Here is a 16,705-nt window from a genome sequence, read left to right as displayed (position 1 = left end):
GTGCATTAAGTTCTTCTATCAACCACCATTAAGGTCTTGTACATCAACACTAAAAACTGATCACTGTAGAAAGGAAAAACCCGTTGCAAGTTTAACCTTAACATGTTTGAAAGTCTGAAAGCAGAACTTGCCTTGTAAGTTAAGTAAGTGAGTAAATAAATAAATAAATAAATAAGAACGGACTGATGATCTGAATAGACACTTCTTCAAAGAAGACAAATGGTTAACAATCAGGGGAAAGATACTCAACATCATTAGCCATTAGGAAAATGAAAATGAAAACCACAATGAAATGCTACTTTTGACCTACCATAAAAATGGCTATAATCAAAAAGACAAGCAATAATAAGTGGTGACAAGATGTGGAGAAATTGAAACTGTCACATAATGCAGATGGGAATGTATAACGGTAAGGCCACTTGGTCAAATAATTTGACAGTTTCTTAAAGTTAAACATACGCTTATCAAATGAACCACCAATTCTATTCCTGGGAACCTAATACATGCTACAATTTGGATGAACCTCAAAAACATTAAGTAAAAGAAGCCAGACACAAAAGACCACATATTGTATCATTCCATCTAGATGAAATGTCCAGGAAACACAAATTGATGGAGACGGAGAGCAGATAGGGGATTGCCTAGAGCTGGGATGGAAACACAGATTGACAGTAAACAGGCTACTTTCTGGGGTAATGGAAATATCCAAAGTCTGGATGGTGGTGATGGTTACACAACTCTCTAAATTTTTTAGAAATCACTTACCATCGGCGAATTTTACGGGGTGTAAAATTATCCATCTAGGAAACTGATGTTTAAAAGATACAATGATGGGCACCTGGGTGGTTCAGTCGGTTAAGCGTCCAACTTCAGCTCAGGTCATGATCTCATGGTTCATAGGCTCGAGCCCCACATCAGGCTCTGTGCTGACAGCTCAGAGCCTGGAGCCTGCTTCGGATTCTGTCTCCCTCTCTCTCTTCCCCTCCCCTGCTCGCGGTCTGTCTCACTCTCTCAAAAATAAATTAACATTAAAAACATTAAAAACATAAAACTAAAAAATAAAAGATACAATGCATGAAAAGGATACAATGAAGTGTAGAAAGAGAAAAATAGTAACCTAACAGTGGAGAAACCCATCAGATACCCCCCTTCGGTGATCAAGGTGAACATCGCCAACAGTAATGTAGGTATCATGTGCCTTCATGTTTGATGTGAGCATGTGAGGACAAGGACACTTCACTTTCCCCCAAACTCATATCCTAGGATAATCATGCGAAAATATCAGACAGACCTAAGTTAAGGAACATTCCACAAATCCCCTGACCAGTACTCCTCAAATGTGTGCAGGTCATGAAAGACAAGGAGACCCAAGAAATGGTTACAGATTAAATGAGGAAACTAAGGAGGTATGAAAAATATAGGCAAGGTGGTATCCTGGATCAGACCCCATAAGAGAAAAAGGACATTGCTGGAAAATTAACCAACGTAAAAAAAAAAATTAACCAAAGTTAATTTCTTAGTATTCATCCCTATACTGTGGTTACTGTGGTTACATAAGATGTTACCAGCAAGGGGAGGTAGGTAAAGGGTATTTAATAGGCACTCTCTGAACTATCTTTACAACTCTTCCATAAATCTAAAATTATTTCAAAATGAAAAGCTAGGGGAGACTAGGGGGCAGAAGAAACAAAAGCACTCCACCAGCTCTTTCTAAAGGCCAATCACACCTTCAGGCCAGTCAAATAAAATCTTTTTTCTAACATCAATTCCCAAAGAATTGGCTTGGGTTGGCTTGGCTTGGCTTGGCTTGGCTTGGCTTGGCTTGGCATGGGGCACAGGCAATGAGCTTGCTGTAGGCCAATGAACTCTCCACTCATAATCAGGATATAAAGTCCAAGGAAATCATGCCACGTAGCATGGAACGGTTGGTAAGAACCCCAGCAGTGATTTCATTCATTCTACCCATTTTACAGACATGACAGCTAACAGGGTCAAGAAAGGTGAAAACACACACACACACACACACACACACACACACACACAAAGGGCTTGGCTCCTTTCTGTCAGTAACAATTGCCCAACTACCTCTCCTCAGCTCACAAAGAGTCTATTGATCCCACAGCAAATTCAGACCAACCCACACCACCATAGTAACTGATGGCAGAACAGAGTCAAGAACCAAGACCTCTGGTGTCCCCTTCCTTCCTTCTGGCTGCTCCCTGTCCAATATTGCCTTCAATGGCTACACAGGTTGTCTATATCTAACAACACTTAGAAGAGTAAAGCATATTCCAGATGGGCACTGTTCAAAATTGGAATAAAGATGCTATCTCTCAGGCAAATTTAAATATCCAGAAAGGTCTTTTACCTGAGGATAACCGGTCCTGAAAAAAAAGGTCATGGGAACAGATCCATTGAGTCCACAATTCATAGTAAATGGTGGGAGTAACAAAACAAAACAAGACAAACAAAAAAAACTATGGTAAAGCACAAACCAGTCAGAATGACCAGCCCAAGGATGACCAGGTGCCTTAGTGGGCTGGGCGTCAGACTCTCGATCTCGCTTCATTCAGGTCATGATCTCACGTTTCATGGGTTCAAGCCCATGGTGGGCTCTACGCTGACAGCATGAAGCCTGCTTGGAATTCTCTCTCCCTCTCTCTCTGTCCCTACCCCATTCATGCTCTCTCTCTCTCAAAATAAATAAGTAAACTTAAAAAAAAAAAAAAAAGAATGGCCAACCCAATTGGCTAAAATGGCAGTAGGATGAGATTATTTTAACCATAAATGCTGACAGGAAAAAAAAAAAAACAAGATGAAAATTAACAAGCCAAGCATCAGAATTTAAAAGGTTAGAAGACAAGAGAAGAGAGACCCAAAGAAAATAAAGGGAAGGAGACAAGGAGGATAGAAATTAATAAAATAGAACACAAAAATGTAACACGAACTATTTAAAAAAAAAGAGTTGCGGGGCGCCTGGGTGGCGCAGTCGGTTAAGCGTCCGACTTCAGCCAGGTCACGATCTCGCGGTCCGGGAGTTTGAGCCCCACGTCAGGCTCTGGGCTGATGGCTCAGAGCCTGGAGCCTGTTTCCGATTCTGTGTCTCCCTCTCTCTCTGCTCCTCCCCCGTTCATGCTCTGTCTCTCTCTGTCCCAAAAATAAATAAACGTTGAAAAAAAAAATTTAAAAAAAAGAGTTGCTAAAGTAAGAAAAAATGAATACCCCATACATAAAGCACATTAGGAATTAAAATAAAGATATCACTATGGATGTGGCAGAAATTTCGAAGGTAAGAGAATACAATAAATAACTATGCCAATAAACTTGAAAAGAGAGGAAAAGGACAAATTCCTAGGATAAAACAACCCACCAAAACTGACTAAAAATAAAACAAAAAAAAAGAAAGAAACCAGATAAACTAACCTGTCCTATGAGCATTGAAAACATGGAATCAGAAGTTTCAACCTCTCCCACACTGAACACACCAGGCCAGGTGGCTTTAACTTCTATCTTAGGTTGGTAAAACTTCTTACCAACCTTCCAGAGGAAAGCCTTCCAGAGAACAAAGAGAGAATATTCTCCAGCCTCATCTATGAGTACAGTACAACTTTTTAAGGAAAAAGAAAGAATGGCCAAGGATAGGAAAAATAACAGTAATTCTTGAACATAAAATAAAAAAGCTTAACCCAGTATTAACAAACTGAATTCAACAGGGTACACAAAGTTAACTTAGATCGCTGTAAGGGGCTGGATTCTCTGCTCACCACCCTGGCTGTTCCTGAAGATATGCATGACCAGTAAGGTATCTACGATGAAACCATGACCAAGGGGCATGAACTAACACTGCACATAATGATGACTTTACCTTCAACAGCCTGGGAGGACCTGAAGAAGACACCTCTGAGAGAAGGAGACAAAACCTAACAGACTGAACGATGTGATGCCAACAGACTGTCCACTAAAAATACATACCCAACAAAACACAGAAAAAAGACCAGGAGGGTTACTTCACAAAGACAGGAGTGAATTCTTGGAATACCTAAGACAGAATTCACAGATGGTGCACCATGGGCAAATGATAGCAACAGGCAGCCAGAAAGTAATGGAAGAAACTGTATCTGCTTCGAACAGAGAGATTTGTCAGAAGGAAGATATAACAGGCAGGTGGCAAGACAACAGTCACAGCGTATTCCCACTGCCGGCTGTTTTTGAGAACTGAGATCTGGGCACCAGGAAAGTAATGATGTGGGGCCGCAAGGCACAAAATAACCAAGTGCCTGGCCAAAAGCAATGCTGCTCTTGGTGCATTTCCTTTTGCAAAGTAGCATTTGTGGGGGCTATGAAGCATCTGTCCAGGTCTGTCCTGTTAAACATAAGAAATCTGTATCCGGGGTGCCTGGGTAGCTCAGCTGGTTAAGCATCCAACTTTGGCTCAGGTCATGATCTCACAGTTCATGAGTTCGAGCCCCATGTCTGGCTTTTCACTGACAGTGCAGAGCCTGCTTGGGATTCTCGCTCCTTCTCTCTCTCTCTGCCCCTCCCCCACTCTCTGTCTCCCTCTCTCTCTCTCAAAATAAATAAAATAAATTTTTAAATAAAAAAATAGATAAACTTAAAGAAAATCTGTATCAGTAATTCGCCTCCTTTACAGATTACAGGAGAAAGAACCACTCCAGTTCAACATTACGCTGGACCCTGCACATCATCCACTCCATATGGCATAAAATACGGAAAAATCATAAAAGCAAAAGAAACTACCGAGAAATTATAAAACTAAGAGGGAAAGTTTCGCAAGGTCAGCGGACGTAAGACCAACACATAAGAAGGAGGTGGCATTTCTATCTACGGACAACAATCAGAAAATAGGCTTTAAAATAAGATGATATTTTGTAGCCACAGGATCAGCAACCACAACAAACCTGGACAATACCAATGCTGATAAAGACGTGAAGAAACAAAAACTTTTTGCAGGTGACGGCATACATGCGTACGGCCATTTTGGAAGACAGCTATGCACCCCGGGGGGGAAGCGGAGGGCATGACTCACCTACAGCTAGCAGTTCCTCTCGTAGGTACACACCCTCGAGCAGCGTTGATCAAATATTTTCTCATTATCACCAACCTAACGAGCCTTCAGAGGCATTTCCTCCTAATCGCCAACCCCCCCCCCACCACCAAATTAAATACCAAGGAATAAGGCTTTGTTGGGTTGAGGTTTGGAGAGCCACAGACCATTGTATTATCTCTGATTCTTTTGCTCCCCAAGAAAGAATGGTTTAGCTTGTTGGGGGCAATACCAACCCACTGAGAATGCATGCCTTGGATGAGTGGTTCTAAAACCTCAGAGGGTCGATGGGATCACTTGGAGGGCTTGTTAAGACAGATTGCTAGGCCCCACTCCACCGCCAGGGTTTCTGATGCAGCAGGTCTTGGACGGAGCCTGAGGGTTCCTGGAGCCCATAACAGGTGAGCAGCACAAACTGGGTGCTGGAGCACGCCATCTGTTACGCATGATCCTCTGTGCAGTAATGAAGGGCTGCCTGGTGGTCTTGACCGGAAGTATCCAGGCCAGACTAAGCCTTCATAAACAGGATGGATTACGATGGGGTGTCTACCCAGCCCACAGTCCTTTAAAACGGCCCCTGCCCCAGCCTCAGTTAAGGAACGAAGGCTAGGTGGCCATATCTAGACCACGAAAGCCAGTCCACCCATCCACAGTCAGTTGAGTGGAGAGGTGGACCCATGGGCCACAGGAAACCAATCCACAGGCCAGCTGGACCAATCTGATTCTTTGGAGGGAACTTAAAATAAAGTAAAACTAGGACTACAATAGATCTTGGCCCTTTAAGGCAGTACAGGTAGAGGCCCAATGGGCATCATGGCAAACTCAAGTCAAGGTTACGAGGAAGAAGGAGGGGCGCCGAGGTGACTCAGTTAAGCGTCCAACTCTTGATTTTGGTAAAGGTCATGATCTCACGGTTCATGAGTTTGAGCCCCACAATGGGCTCTGCACTGACATGTGGAGCTTGCTTGGGATTCTCTCTCTCTCTCTCTCTCTCTCTCTCTCTCTGCCCCTCCTCTCTCTCTCTCTAAACAAATAAATTTTAAAAAGTTAAGAAGAGGAAGCAGGAGACGTAAGTGTGTGAAGGAAGCCGTTTGCAAGGATAAACGTGCAGCAGCCGCTGATACACATCCCAGCATGGGAAGGCAGGCTGTGTCCCGTGCTCTTCCCTGCAGACTCCAACACCCCATCTTCAGGCGCATGACGGGACCCCCATTCCTCACAACAGCAGCCGTGTCTCGTCGGGCAGCAGCGTCAGTACCTGGACCAACACCACGCTCTCGCCACGCACGCCACTTTGGCTACTTATGATTCCACCGAAGTCCAGAAGATGGCACGAGGGAGTCCTGCCTGACGACACAACCCCGCAGGAGGTGCCTGGGGCACTGGGCGTCTGGGGGAGGGGGAAGAGAAGAAGCCCACCCCCCAGCCCCCCTGCGAGGAGCAGGGCAGCCGAGGCCACTTCATGGCATCGCTGCCGTCACCCAGGCCTGTCTGGATTGCAAATCACCTAATTTAATGCTTTTAAGTGCCGCTCCTGGTTTTATGATTTGCATTAGCGTCGGGCTTTCAGGAATCTGAAATATAAAGCTGTTCTTTTCAGATTTTTATACAAAAGCAAAATACTTCCCAGCTCGGCCTTAAATTGGCCAGCTCTCCACTTACAGTCTGGTATTTTCTTCCCTTGAATGCTAACAGTCTTGTGGACTAGTGGTTTGAGAACAGAAGTTAAAGTAAAACCTCATTAGTTTTGATTATCTGGGGCTGGGGGAGAAGTTCAACATAAAATAGTGAAATGGCTGAAGTGTCAATATTTCTTAAGAAAGGCAATCACTGAACGGCCAAATGAAGGGAGAAATTCAAACCAGCCTGTAAAGAAAATGGTCCCAAAGAGAGGTCTACCTGAAAAGATCTCATTGGGTCTGTACAAAGGCACTTGTTTCAAACTGAATGTGCTCCTCAGCAATACAGAGGCACAAACTACTGATCTACACGTGGACTTGGATGAACCTCAAAGCCATTATGCTGAGTAAAAACAGTCTCAAAATTTTATAAACTATATGATTCCATTATGTGACATTCTAGAAAAGACAATACTATAGTGATGGAGAACAAAGCAGTGGTTGCTGGGATTTCCTGTGGTGGCAGGGAGGGTAGCGGATGACTAGGGATAACATGAAAGAGGTTTTGAGGGATGGTGGATTTTATTCTGTATTTTTTTTTCTTTTTGAGAGAGAGAGAGAGAGAGAGAGAGAGAGAGGGTACAAGCAGGGGAGGGGCAGAGGGAGAGGGAGGGAGAGAATCGTAAGCAGGCTTCATACTCAGCATGGAGTGTAACACAGGGCTCAATGTCACAACTGTGAGATCATGACCTGAGCCAAAATCAAGAGTCATATGCTTAACCGACTGGGCCACCCAGCCGTCCCATTCTGTATTTGAATTATGGTTCTAGTTACATGAATCTATACATAAGTCAAAATTCATAGAATTGTAAAGCCAAAAAAAGGGTCAATTTTATTGTCTGATAAATTTTTTAAATACTTAAAAGTATGTGCCAAGAATGTGCCTAGAAACAATGCATACTTTTTTTTAATGTTCATTTATTTTGGAGAGAAACAGAGACAGAGACAGAGAGACAGAGAGTAGGGGAGGGGCAGAGAGAGAGGGAGATACAGAATCTGAAGCAGGCTCCAGGCTCTGAGCTGTCAGCACAGAGCCCAACGCGGGGCTGGAACCCACAAACCTCAAGATCGTGACCCGAGCCGAAGTCAGATGCTTAACCAAAGTCAGATGCTTAAATAGGTGAACCCTGGCCCCTGTGATCCAACTGATGCAATGAATCTGCACATTTTCTCTTCCTCTCAGAATGAAATTATACACTGAGGCCCAGTTTGAGCTAAGTAAACAGATATTCTGAATCCAAGGGATCTAATCTCATGAAGAGAAATTGTAGCGGTACAAAGTTGAGAAGGGTGCCATGTGCTATACCCATACCCTAAGCACCAACACGAAAACTATACATAATGCCACACGACAAGCACCAAAGACAAAGCCGAGACTGATGAAACAACCGTTCTGAACTTGTGACTACAAACTCCTCCTGTAGTCCACTACTCCACATGTATCTGCCAGTGATTTTTCATAAATCATGTGTGCAAATAATAAAGCATAATAAAATAGATCTATTCCCTTTCTAAATTATGGGGTTTTTTGGCCTACTTGGATGCTGCTGGTATCAATCATTTCTTAATTTATCAAAATAAATCCCTCTCTCAGATTATAGAAAGACATGGGAAAGATAGGAAAAAAATTCTATGATCCATACCTGAACAGAGTCCCCAGCAGATAACGGTGGTGGAATGAAATGCTCATGCAAATCCCCACATGTAATAACTGTTTAAGAAATGTATTTAAGAAATCATTGAAAGATACCACAGGGCACCCAAAAGCACATAGGGGCCAGAGGAAAATTTAATTTCAGGAAATTGTGACTGGAATAGGGAAGACCTACGAGTTTGCAGCTTACTGGCCATGAGTAACTCAACCCCCAATGCTACAGAAAACATTGGTGGGAAAAGCTGAAATGCTACCAGCTAAAGTGTCAGAGATCAGATTCGGAATTAGGAAAGCAGTTGGGAATTTATTTTATTATTTTTTTTTTAATGTTTATTTTTTGAGAGAGACAGAGAGTAGGAGTGGGGGAGGAGGAGAGAGAGAAGAGGACAGAGGATCTGAAGAAGGTTGTGTGGTGACAGCAGAGAGCCTGATGCAAGGCTCAAACCCACAAACAGTGAGATCATGACCTGAGCCATAGGCAGACGCTTAACCGACTGAGCCACCCAGGAGCCCCTGAAAGCAGTTGGGAATTTAAAGGGAAAGACCTAGCAGCAGGAGAACGACAGAATGAGCTAGACTCAAATTCTGAGCAACTGCCCAAATCCTTGGCTTATAGCTGAACTACACATAAGCGAAGGAGCCCCCAGGGAACCCAACATGAAAAAAGTCAAAGACCAGAAAGATATCCACTTTCAAAAAAATGGAACTACACAGGATTAAATCATCTGTGAGTTTGATGCTTTTCTCAACCATAAACATTCCTCAACTGAGGCAGCTCAAGTGGCAGAGAGCTGAAGCCAAATGGGCTCGAACAGTGAAAGTACAGAGCCCCAAACCAGCAGGAGCAGGAAAAAAACACAACAACAACAACAACGAAATACCAACAACAAACAAAAAACAACAACAACAAACCCTCAGGAGAGGTAAGCTAAATCCAAATCTTTGACCACCGAATCTGCAGCCACAGGGAAGATCCCTATAGGGCTAGACTAAAGAAACAGCCACAGGAAGTCAAACAAACAGATGTTAACAGCTGCACATCACAAAGGAGACAAAGTCTATTGTTTGAATCCAGGCAAATTGAATGACTACTAGGTCAAAAATCTAAAAATCCTGAGAAAACACACGCACACAATAGCTATAATGTTGGTATACTATAGCTGCAACATCTAATTTTCAACTAAAAATTATTCAACATGAAGAAAACAGGAAAGTGTGACCCATACTCAGGACAAAAAAAAAAAAAAAAAAAAAAAAAAGGCAGTCAATATAACTCACTTTAAATAGACCTAGATGTTGGATTTTGCAAAGGCCTCAAAACAGCTTTACAAATATATTCAAAGAATTAAAATAATTCAAAAAATGAAAGGGAAATATATAGAAAATCTCAACAGAGAAATGGCAACTACAAATAATATATAAATTCTAGAGTTAAAAGTATAACTAAAAATTTTCAATGGCTCAACAACAAATTGGAGACAGCAGATAAACTTGAATATATACCAGTAGAAATTACCCAACAAAGAGAGAAAAATGTTTGAAGAAAAATGAACAAAACCTCTAAGACACAACTTAAGACATGATGAAGTACCTCACATACATACAACTAGAACCCCAGGAAAGGAAGAATGAAAGCAGCATAAAAAACAAATTGAAGAAATAATGGCCAAAAACTTCCAAAAGATGGTAGAAAAATTAAAGATTCAAGGAACTCAACAAACCCCCAAAAAGATAAACAAAAATAAAATCATTCCTACATATACCACAGTCAAACTACAAAAAAAGCAGTCAGAGAGAAACTATGTGTTATGTATGAGGGAATAACAATAAATGACTGGATGACTTCTCATCAGAAACTATGAAAGCCAGAAGAAACTGGAAAAACATATTAAAAGCACAGAAGGAAAAAAAAAAGCTTTCATCAATAATTCTGTATCCAGCTAAACTACCCTTCAAATATGCCCATGAAATAAAATATATTTTCAGTAAACAAAGACTCTTTTTTTGTTGCCAACAGAACTGCACTACAACAAATTCTAAAAGAAGTACTTTAGCCCGTAGGAAAAATGACACTGGATGGCAACTGGGACCTATATTAAAAACATTTTTCTAAATGGGGCACCTGGGTGGCTCCGTCGGCTGGGCGTCTGACTTCAGCTCAGGTCATGATCTTTCGGTGCGTGGGTCGAGCCCCGCATCGGGCTCTGTGCTGACAGCTCAGAGCCTGGAGCCTGCTTTGGATTCTGTGTCTCCCTCCCTCTCTCTCTGCCCCTCCCCCACTCACACTTTGTCTCTGTCTATCTCAAAAATAAATGTTAAAAAATTTTTTCGAAAAAATTTTTTTCTAAAGGTAAGTATGTGAGTAACTATTTTAACTATATTTTTCTTTTATTTTTTAATCTCTAAAAGATATAACTACTTTATTAAAAACTATTAATCAACATTGATAGGTTTATAAAATAAACAGATCTAATATATAACAATACTCTATGTAAATAAAATGAGGGGTAAACAAAAATACACCGTTGCAAGATTTCTATATTTTACCTGAAGTAATTCAATATTAACTCTAAGTAAATTGGGAAAAGTTTAAGACGTATATGTAATCCTGGAGCAACATCTAAAAAATTTAAAATGCAAAAATATAGAACTAGAAAGCCAACAGAGAAATTAACATGAAATACTAAAAAACATCTGATTAAAATAAAAGAAGATATAAAGGAGGGACAGAGGAACAAAAAAAAAAAAACAGAAAACACAAAACAAACTGCAAAAGGAAAGGCCTCAGTACAACCAAATCAATAAATAAATGTAAACGGACTAACATCCCAATCAAAACATAGACATTATTTTTCTTAGATGAAAGAGAGAAAGCGCATTCGCGCATTAGCAGGCAGGGGCAATGGGAGAGGGAGAGAGAACCTCAAGCAGGTTCCATGCTTAGCATAGAGCCAGATGTGGGCCTCCATCCCACATCATGGATCATGACCTGAGCCGAAATCAAGAGTGGGACCCTCAACTGACTGAGCTACCCAGGTGTCCCAAAAGCACTGGGGCACTTTTAAGATTAGATTTAAAACCAAAGAGTCAATTGTATGCTGTCAATAAAATATATGCTTCAAATTATAAAGACATAAACAGACTAAACATAAAAAGCTACAAAGAATGTATTCCATGCAAACAGTAACTATAATAAAAATGAAGTGGCTATATATTAATATCAAACAAAATAGACTTTATAATAGATATTAGTGAAGAAAATGGGAACTTCAAAACAATAAGATGGTCAATACATCAGATGGGTAGAACAATTATAAATATAGATTTGACTCATAACAAAGCTTCAAAGCACATAAAGTAAAAACTGATAGAACTAAAATGAGAAAAAGATTAATTCATAATCATAAAGTCTTCAACAAACTCTGAAATTGATAGAACTAGACAAAAAATATCAGTAACAGTGCAGAAAATCTGAATGATATTATCAATCACCTTAACCCAACTGACATTTCCAGAACACTAAACACTAACCAGAACACTAATACCTGCAGAATACACACATTCCTTCAAGTCCACAGGGAATGTCTACCAATATAGACCATATACTGGGCCATTACACAACTCTCAATAGTTTTTAGAATATTAAAATGCAAGGACTACATTCTCATACTGCAACAATTCAATTAGAAACCGATAAATAAATAAATAAATAAATAAATAAATAAAACATCTGGAATAGCCCCCAAATATCTGGAAATTAAAAACCACTTTAAAACAACTCATAAAAATGACAACGTAAACTAGAAAATATTTGAACTGAATAATAATGAAAAGTGGTAAACTGATAAGACAGACTTCATCAAACTATTAAAACGTTTGCTCTTTGAAAAATACTGTTGTGCCAAAATAAAAATGTTTTCCAATACATTATCTGATAAAGAACTTACATCTATAACATGTGGAGAAACCACGAAGCTCAATAATAAGCAAATGGCCCGGTTAAAGAAATGGACTAAAATATTTAATGACTCTCATACATTGTTGCGGGCAGTATCTATATAATTATTCTAACAGAAATAGTTTTATTCTCTCTCTAAAACTAAGCTAATCAAGCAACGGCAGTTATTAAAAAAAAAAAAAAAGATCTAAGGTGTACTTCATGAAGCAGACCATCAGGAACCCCTGTGGTACCATCAGACTTATACATTCAGTGGCCAATAACCAAGGCAAACTGGAGTTTGAGAAGGGTCAGTCCTGAAACAGTTTCTTTCTGAAACAGAGAAGCTGTCCCCTGAAGACAGAACCAAATGCTTTGAGCAGAATGAGGCCATTGAGGCAGTCCATGATGCCATGGCCAATGTCGGGGAGATTACAAAGTGAATTTTCATGGTGGATGGCCATCTCTATGAACTTGATGGACGAATGTCTTTTCCGGTAAACCAGCTGCGAAGGTCTGCAGAGAATTCACTGAGCGTGAGCAAGGGGAGGTCCGCTTTTCTGCTGTGGCACTCTGCAAGACAGTCTGATGCCCTAGGGGAGGGACATAGCTTTTATCATCCCTCTTCCGTTCAGCATGGAACCTGTCCCCACAATGCAGTCTAAAATGTTTCAGCACTTGTGGAACACAGCTGTTCTCCTTTGGTTTTGCAGATACCCTCTTACCCTCAACCACACCCAAACACCAGCAGAGTTCAGTTGTCGATCAAGCAAAGTTTGATATAAGCTTCAGATGGCGAAGCATTCTCCCCCAGTGTAGGTATTGTACCTCAATAACTAATGTTTTAAATGGCTACTTTGGTTTGTGTCTGTAAGTTAAGGCCTTGGATGTGGTTTAATTGTTTGTCCTTAAAAGAAATGAAACTTTTCTGCTGATTAATATAAAAAATTAAAAAAGAAAAAGTTTTAATTGGCAATGTATACCAGAAGTCTGTATTTTCTTTATTTGATTTTATACTGGTTTGGTACTTCCCAAATGCAATAAATTGTTGAGTAACTAAGAGTCAATTGCCACTTAAAAGATCAGCTCATGGATGAAAACAACATGACCCAGGAAGCAGCTTCAGAGAACTTTCCACCAAATTCGTGGAATTCATCAAAAATGAAGAGGAAGCAGAAATCCAAGCACCTTAGTCTGATCATCGGACTCAGCTTGACATCTTAAGGTCCTCCCCTTCACTCTGAGGTCTGGGTCTGCTTTGGTAAGAACGAGGCAGCCACAACCAACCTGTACTTCATCCTCACAAAACGACGCCCTGGTTTATCGCTGCTACAAGGTGCAACAGAAGGCGCTGGAAAGATAAGGTCACACACTCCTTTCACCCCATTGCTGTGGTTCTCACACATCAAGGTGGGATCTGTTAACCATTTTCACTATAAGTAGGATGTCTATGGCACAAATGATACTGTGACAGATTTAAGACCGGCCATATATTAGAAAATGAAAGAGGGGGGCACCTGGGTGGCTCAGTTGGTTAAGCGTCCGACTTCAGCTCAGGTCATGATCTCACAGTCCATGGGTTCACGCCCCGCATCAGGCTCTGTGCTGACAGCTCAGAGCCTGGAGCCTACATCAGATTCTGTGTCCCCTCGCTTCTCTCTTTGCCCCTCTCCTGCTCATGCTCTGTCTCGCCCTGTCTCTCAAAAATAAATGTTAAAAAAAAAATGTTTAGAAAGTGAAAGAGGAAGTTTCCCTTCCATTTTAATTATTCTCTGGATCCCTTGGTCTATGAAAAATAAATGACCAAAGAACAGAGCCACTTGGAAAAGCAAAATGGTGCACTGAAATCCAAGAGTAAATGGCTATGGTGATCAAAGGAGCGGAAAGACACAGGTACTTAAGTGTGTATGAGTGACCTTGACAAATAATTAACTAAAGGAGTTGTTTGCATGGGAAACTGGTCATCTCACACTGAGCTGGGAGGAAAAAAGGGAGAAATGCAGATTTACTCCATTCTGGACAGGTGGATCAAACACACAATATGAATGTAGCTCAATACCACAATCAGCCTTTCGATCCCCTGAGAAAAACACTTAACTCAAGAGAACAGCATCTCTGTGGTGGTTCCCTGGGAAACTTCATTCTTGCTAAAATTTAGAACTCAATAAGAACTAAAGGAGAGAGCTGGGACCATTTGGATTAGAGATGCTGACAGCCTTTAAATATTCAAGAAACTATTAAAGAAAGCAACTTTAAAGACGAGAGCAATCCCTGAGGCAAAATGGTCCTAGTATCACACTCACTTCTTGTCACAGCCCCTAAAAAATAAGTCCCAGTATTTTACCCTAACCTTATTATCATGGCCGACCTCCCCCTCTTCTGAGGTAATGTCTATAAATCTTGGCATCCAGTGTGTTTTTTTCGCCACATGTCAGCTGTTAGCAATGGTATTTTTCCTGACAGCTAATTGGTAACATTAAAGAAAAGAAATGAAGAGCGCTGTGCTTGCAAAGTCATTTTACACCATTAACAGCAATAAGCATTTTATGAGGGACATGGCAATGCCTGCGAATCAAAAGGACACGCTTTTCACCCTATTTGCCAGTAGACTGAGAATTGAGAAAATGAAATCCATACCTTGGGTTTATTTACAGGACAGCTGAATTAGCAACACTTCCTGTGCCAGAAGATTCTCTCCAAGGAACACTTGTGCTAAGGGGGGGTCCGCAGCAGCAGGCAGACATCGAGAGCCTCCCTCACCCCGAAGGCCACGTGTCCCTTACCTTTCCTTTTGGTTGTGTAAAACCCAACAGCTGCTCCATCCCGCCACAGAATTTTCGCTTGCTCCTTCACAGGGTGAGGTAAAAAAAACATGTCCCCATCATCCAAATTTCTCTCCAATCTTCCAAAAATAACGACGTTGAGAATGAAAAGCACAATCCTTTCCCCGAATGACTGAACCTTTGAGGTGGCGGGGGGGGGGGGGGGGGGGGGGGGGGAGAAAAAGAAAGAAAGAACAAGCAAGTGAGAGAGGAAAATCACACGCGATAAATTTTGCACTTGGAATCAACCCACGCTTCGGGGCCAGGTGTGTGCGCCATCATTACAGGATTCCTTCCGTGCTCAGGAGCCAAACTGTGAATCATAATTTCTCACAGAGGTTTTCACAACCCTGACCTTTCGCACCCATCGGCCTCCAGGAGCGAGGGGCAGTGCCAAAGGGGCCTCCTGGGTCCCCAGGGCCACAGATGTGGAATGTAAATAGAAAGAGAGAACAATCCTTTGCTGGTCAACAAAACAGGAAGTTACCTCTGGAAGGGGCCAGGCAAGCCAATTCAGCAGATTGACTAGACATGTCTGGAAATCATCCCACCCTCCATTTTTAACAACCGCCCCAGAATTCTGACCCTCAGAAGGAGGATAAAGAATTGGGGAAGATCAATGGCTACACCAAAAGCGGACGATTTTCAATGGCTTGTGATGTGATAGATTTGGAGCACACACTAGAGTCCCAATCTCCGAGACTCACTGGGAGTCAAGGCTCATCTTGTGGCTCATCTTGTTCTAAGGCAGTAACATGAAACCACTTCTTGCCCATCGCAATGTCACAAGTGAGGCATTTGTATGTGGTCAAGGTCAGGCCCACACAGAGTTTTAGCATTAACAAGTCAAAATGACTTTACACTCCTCTGCCTGTTAAAATCTTCTGCATTTGTATAGCCCACAGGTGGCAAATATGTGGCATAAACGGAGGCGTCCCACTCCTACACCCACGGCAGACACAGCTAATCGATCCCAGTCTGTGCGACTGAGCCCGGATACGGTCAGAGTCCTAACTGCAGTCCTCCGGGCAACCACCAGCAAACACTTGGGATGAACCCAATCGACTATCGATGAACAGAAAGCACTGCACTCTGACAAGACCGCTATGTGACAGCCTACGTGTGTGGGTATTGGTCACCCCGTCCTATGCGTCACCACGAGATCAGCAATGCCATTAACTGGGCCGTGACTTCCACCCACAAGCTCCCATTCCATTGTCACCACACGCCAGAGAGGTCCTGATTCATAGGTAAGGAAATTGAAACTCAAAGAGGGTAAGTGACTACATGTATTGATTTCCCTGCCTCATTCCAAAGAGGACTTATGACAGCTGAATGAGGGCTCTGCCAGAGACAGGCAGGCTCAAAATAGGCCAGACCTTCTGAGTCCCAGGCCAGTGCACCTGCTATAGCCCAACTCATGGTTCCTTTCTGCATCTTCATGCATTAGAGCTAAGACTTGGCAGGGGCACCTAGGCAGCTCAGTTAAGCGCCCAAGTCTTGATTTCGGCTCAGGTCATGATCTCACGGTTTCATGAGTTCGAGCCC

At 41.8% G+C, this 16,705-nt stretch overlaps 1 protein-coding gene across 3 annotated transcripts in view; it reads right to left on the bottom strand.

Annotated features, from left to right (window-relative positions):
• Positions 1 to 16,705, bottom strand: part of LOC124517232 (protein FAM169B-like) — an 88,352-nt gene that overhangs the window by 17,220 nt on the left and 54,427 nt on the right. For all 3 annotated transcript variants that reach the window (XM_047086531.1, XM_047086533.1, XM_047086532.1), the window contains one exon: positions 15,119 to 15,296. In XM_047086531.1, coding sequence (XP_046942487.1) covers positions 15,119 to 15,296 — 178 coding nt within the window. The remainder of the gene's footprint in view (positions 1 to 15,118; positions 15,297 to 16,705) is intronic.

The sequence above is a fragment of the Lynx rufus genome, unplaced genomic scaffold (assembly GCF_022079265.1).
Source record: "Lynx rufus isolate CCGP_SWC_20201006 ecotype Redwood Valley unplaced genomic scaffold, mLynRuf1.p SCAF_21, whole genome shotgun sequence".
NCBI classification, from domain to species: Eukaryota; Metazoa; Chordata; class Mammalia; order Carnivora; family Felidae; genus Lynx; species Lynx rufus.
Note: the sequence above shows the minus strand (reverse complement) of the source record. Positions and strands in the feature narration are given on the sequence as shown.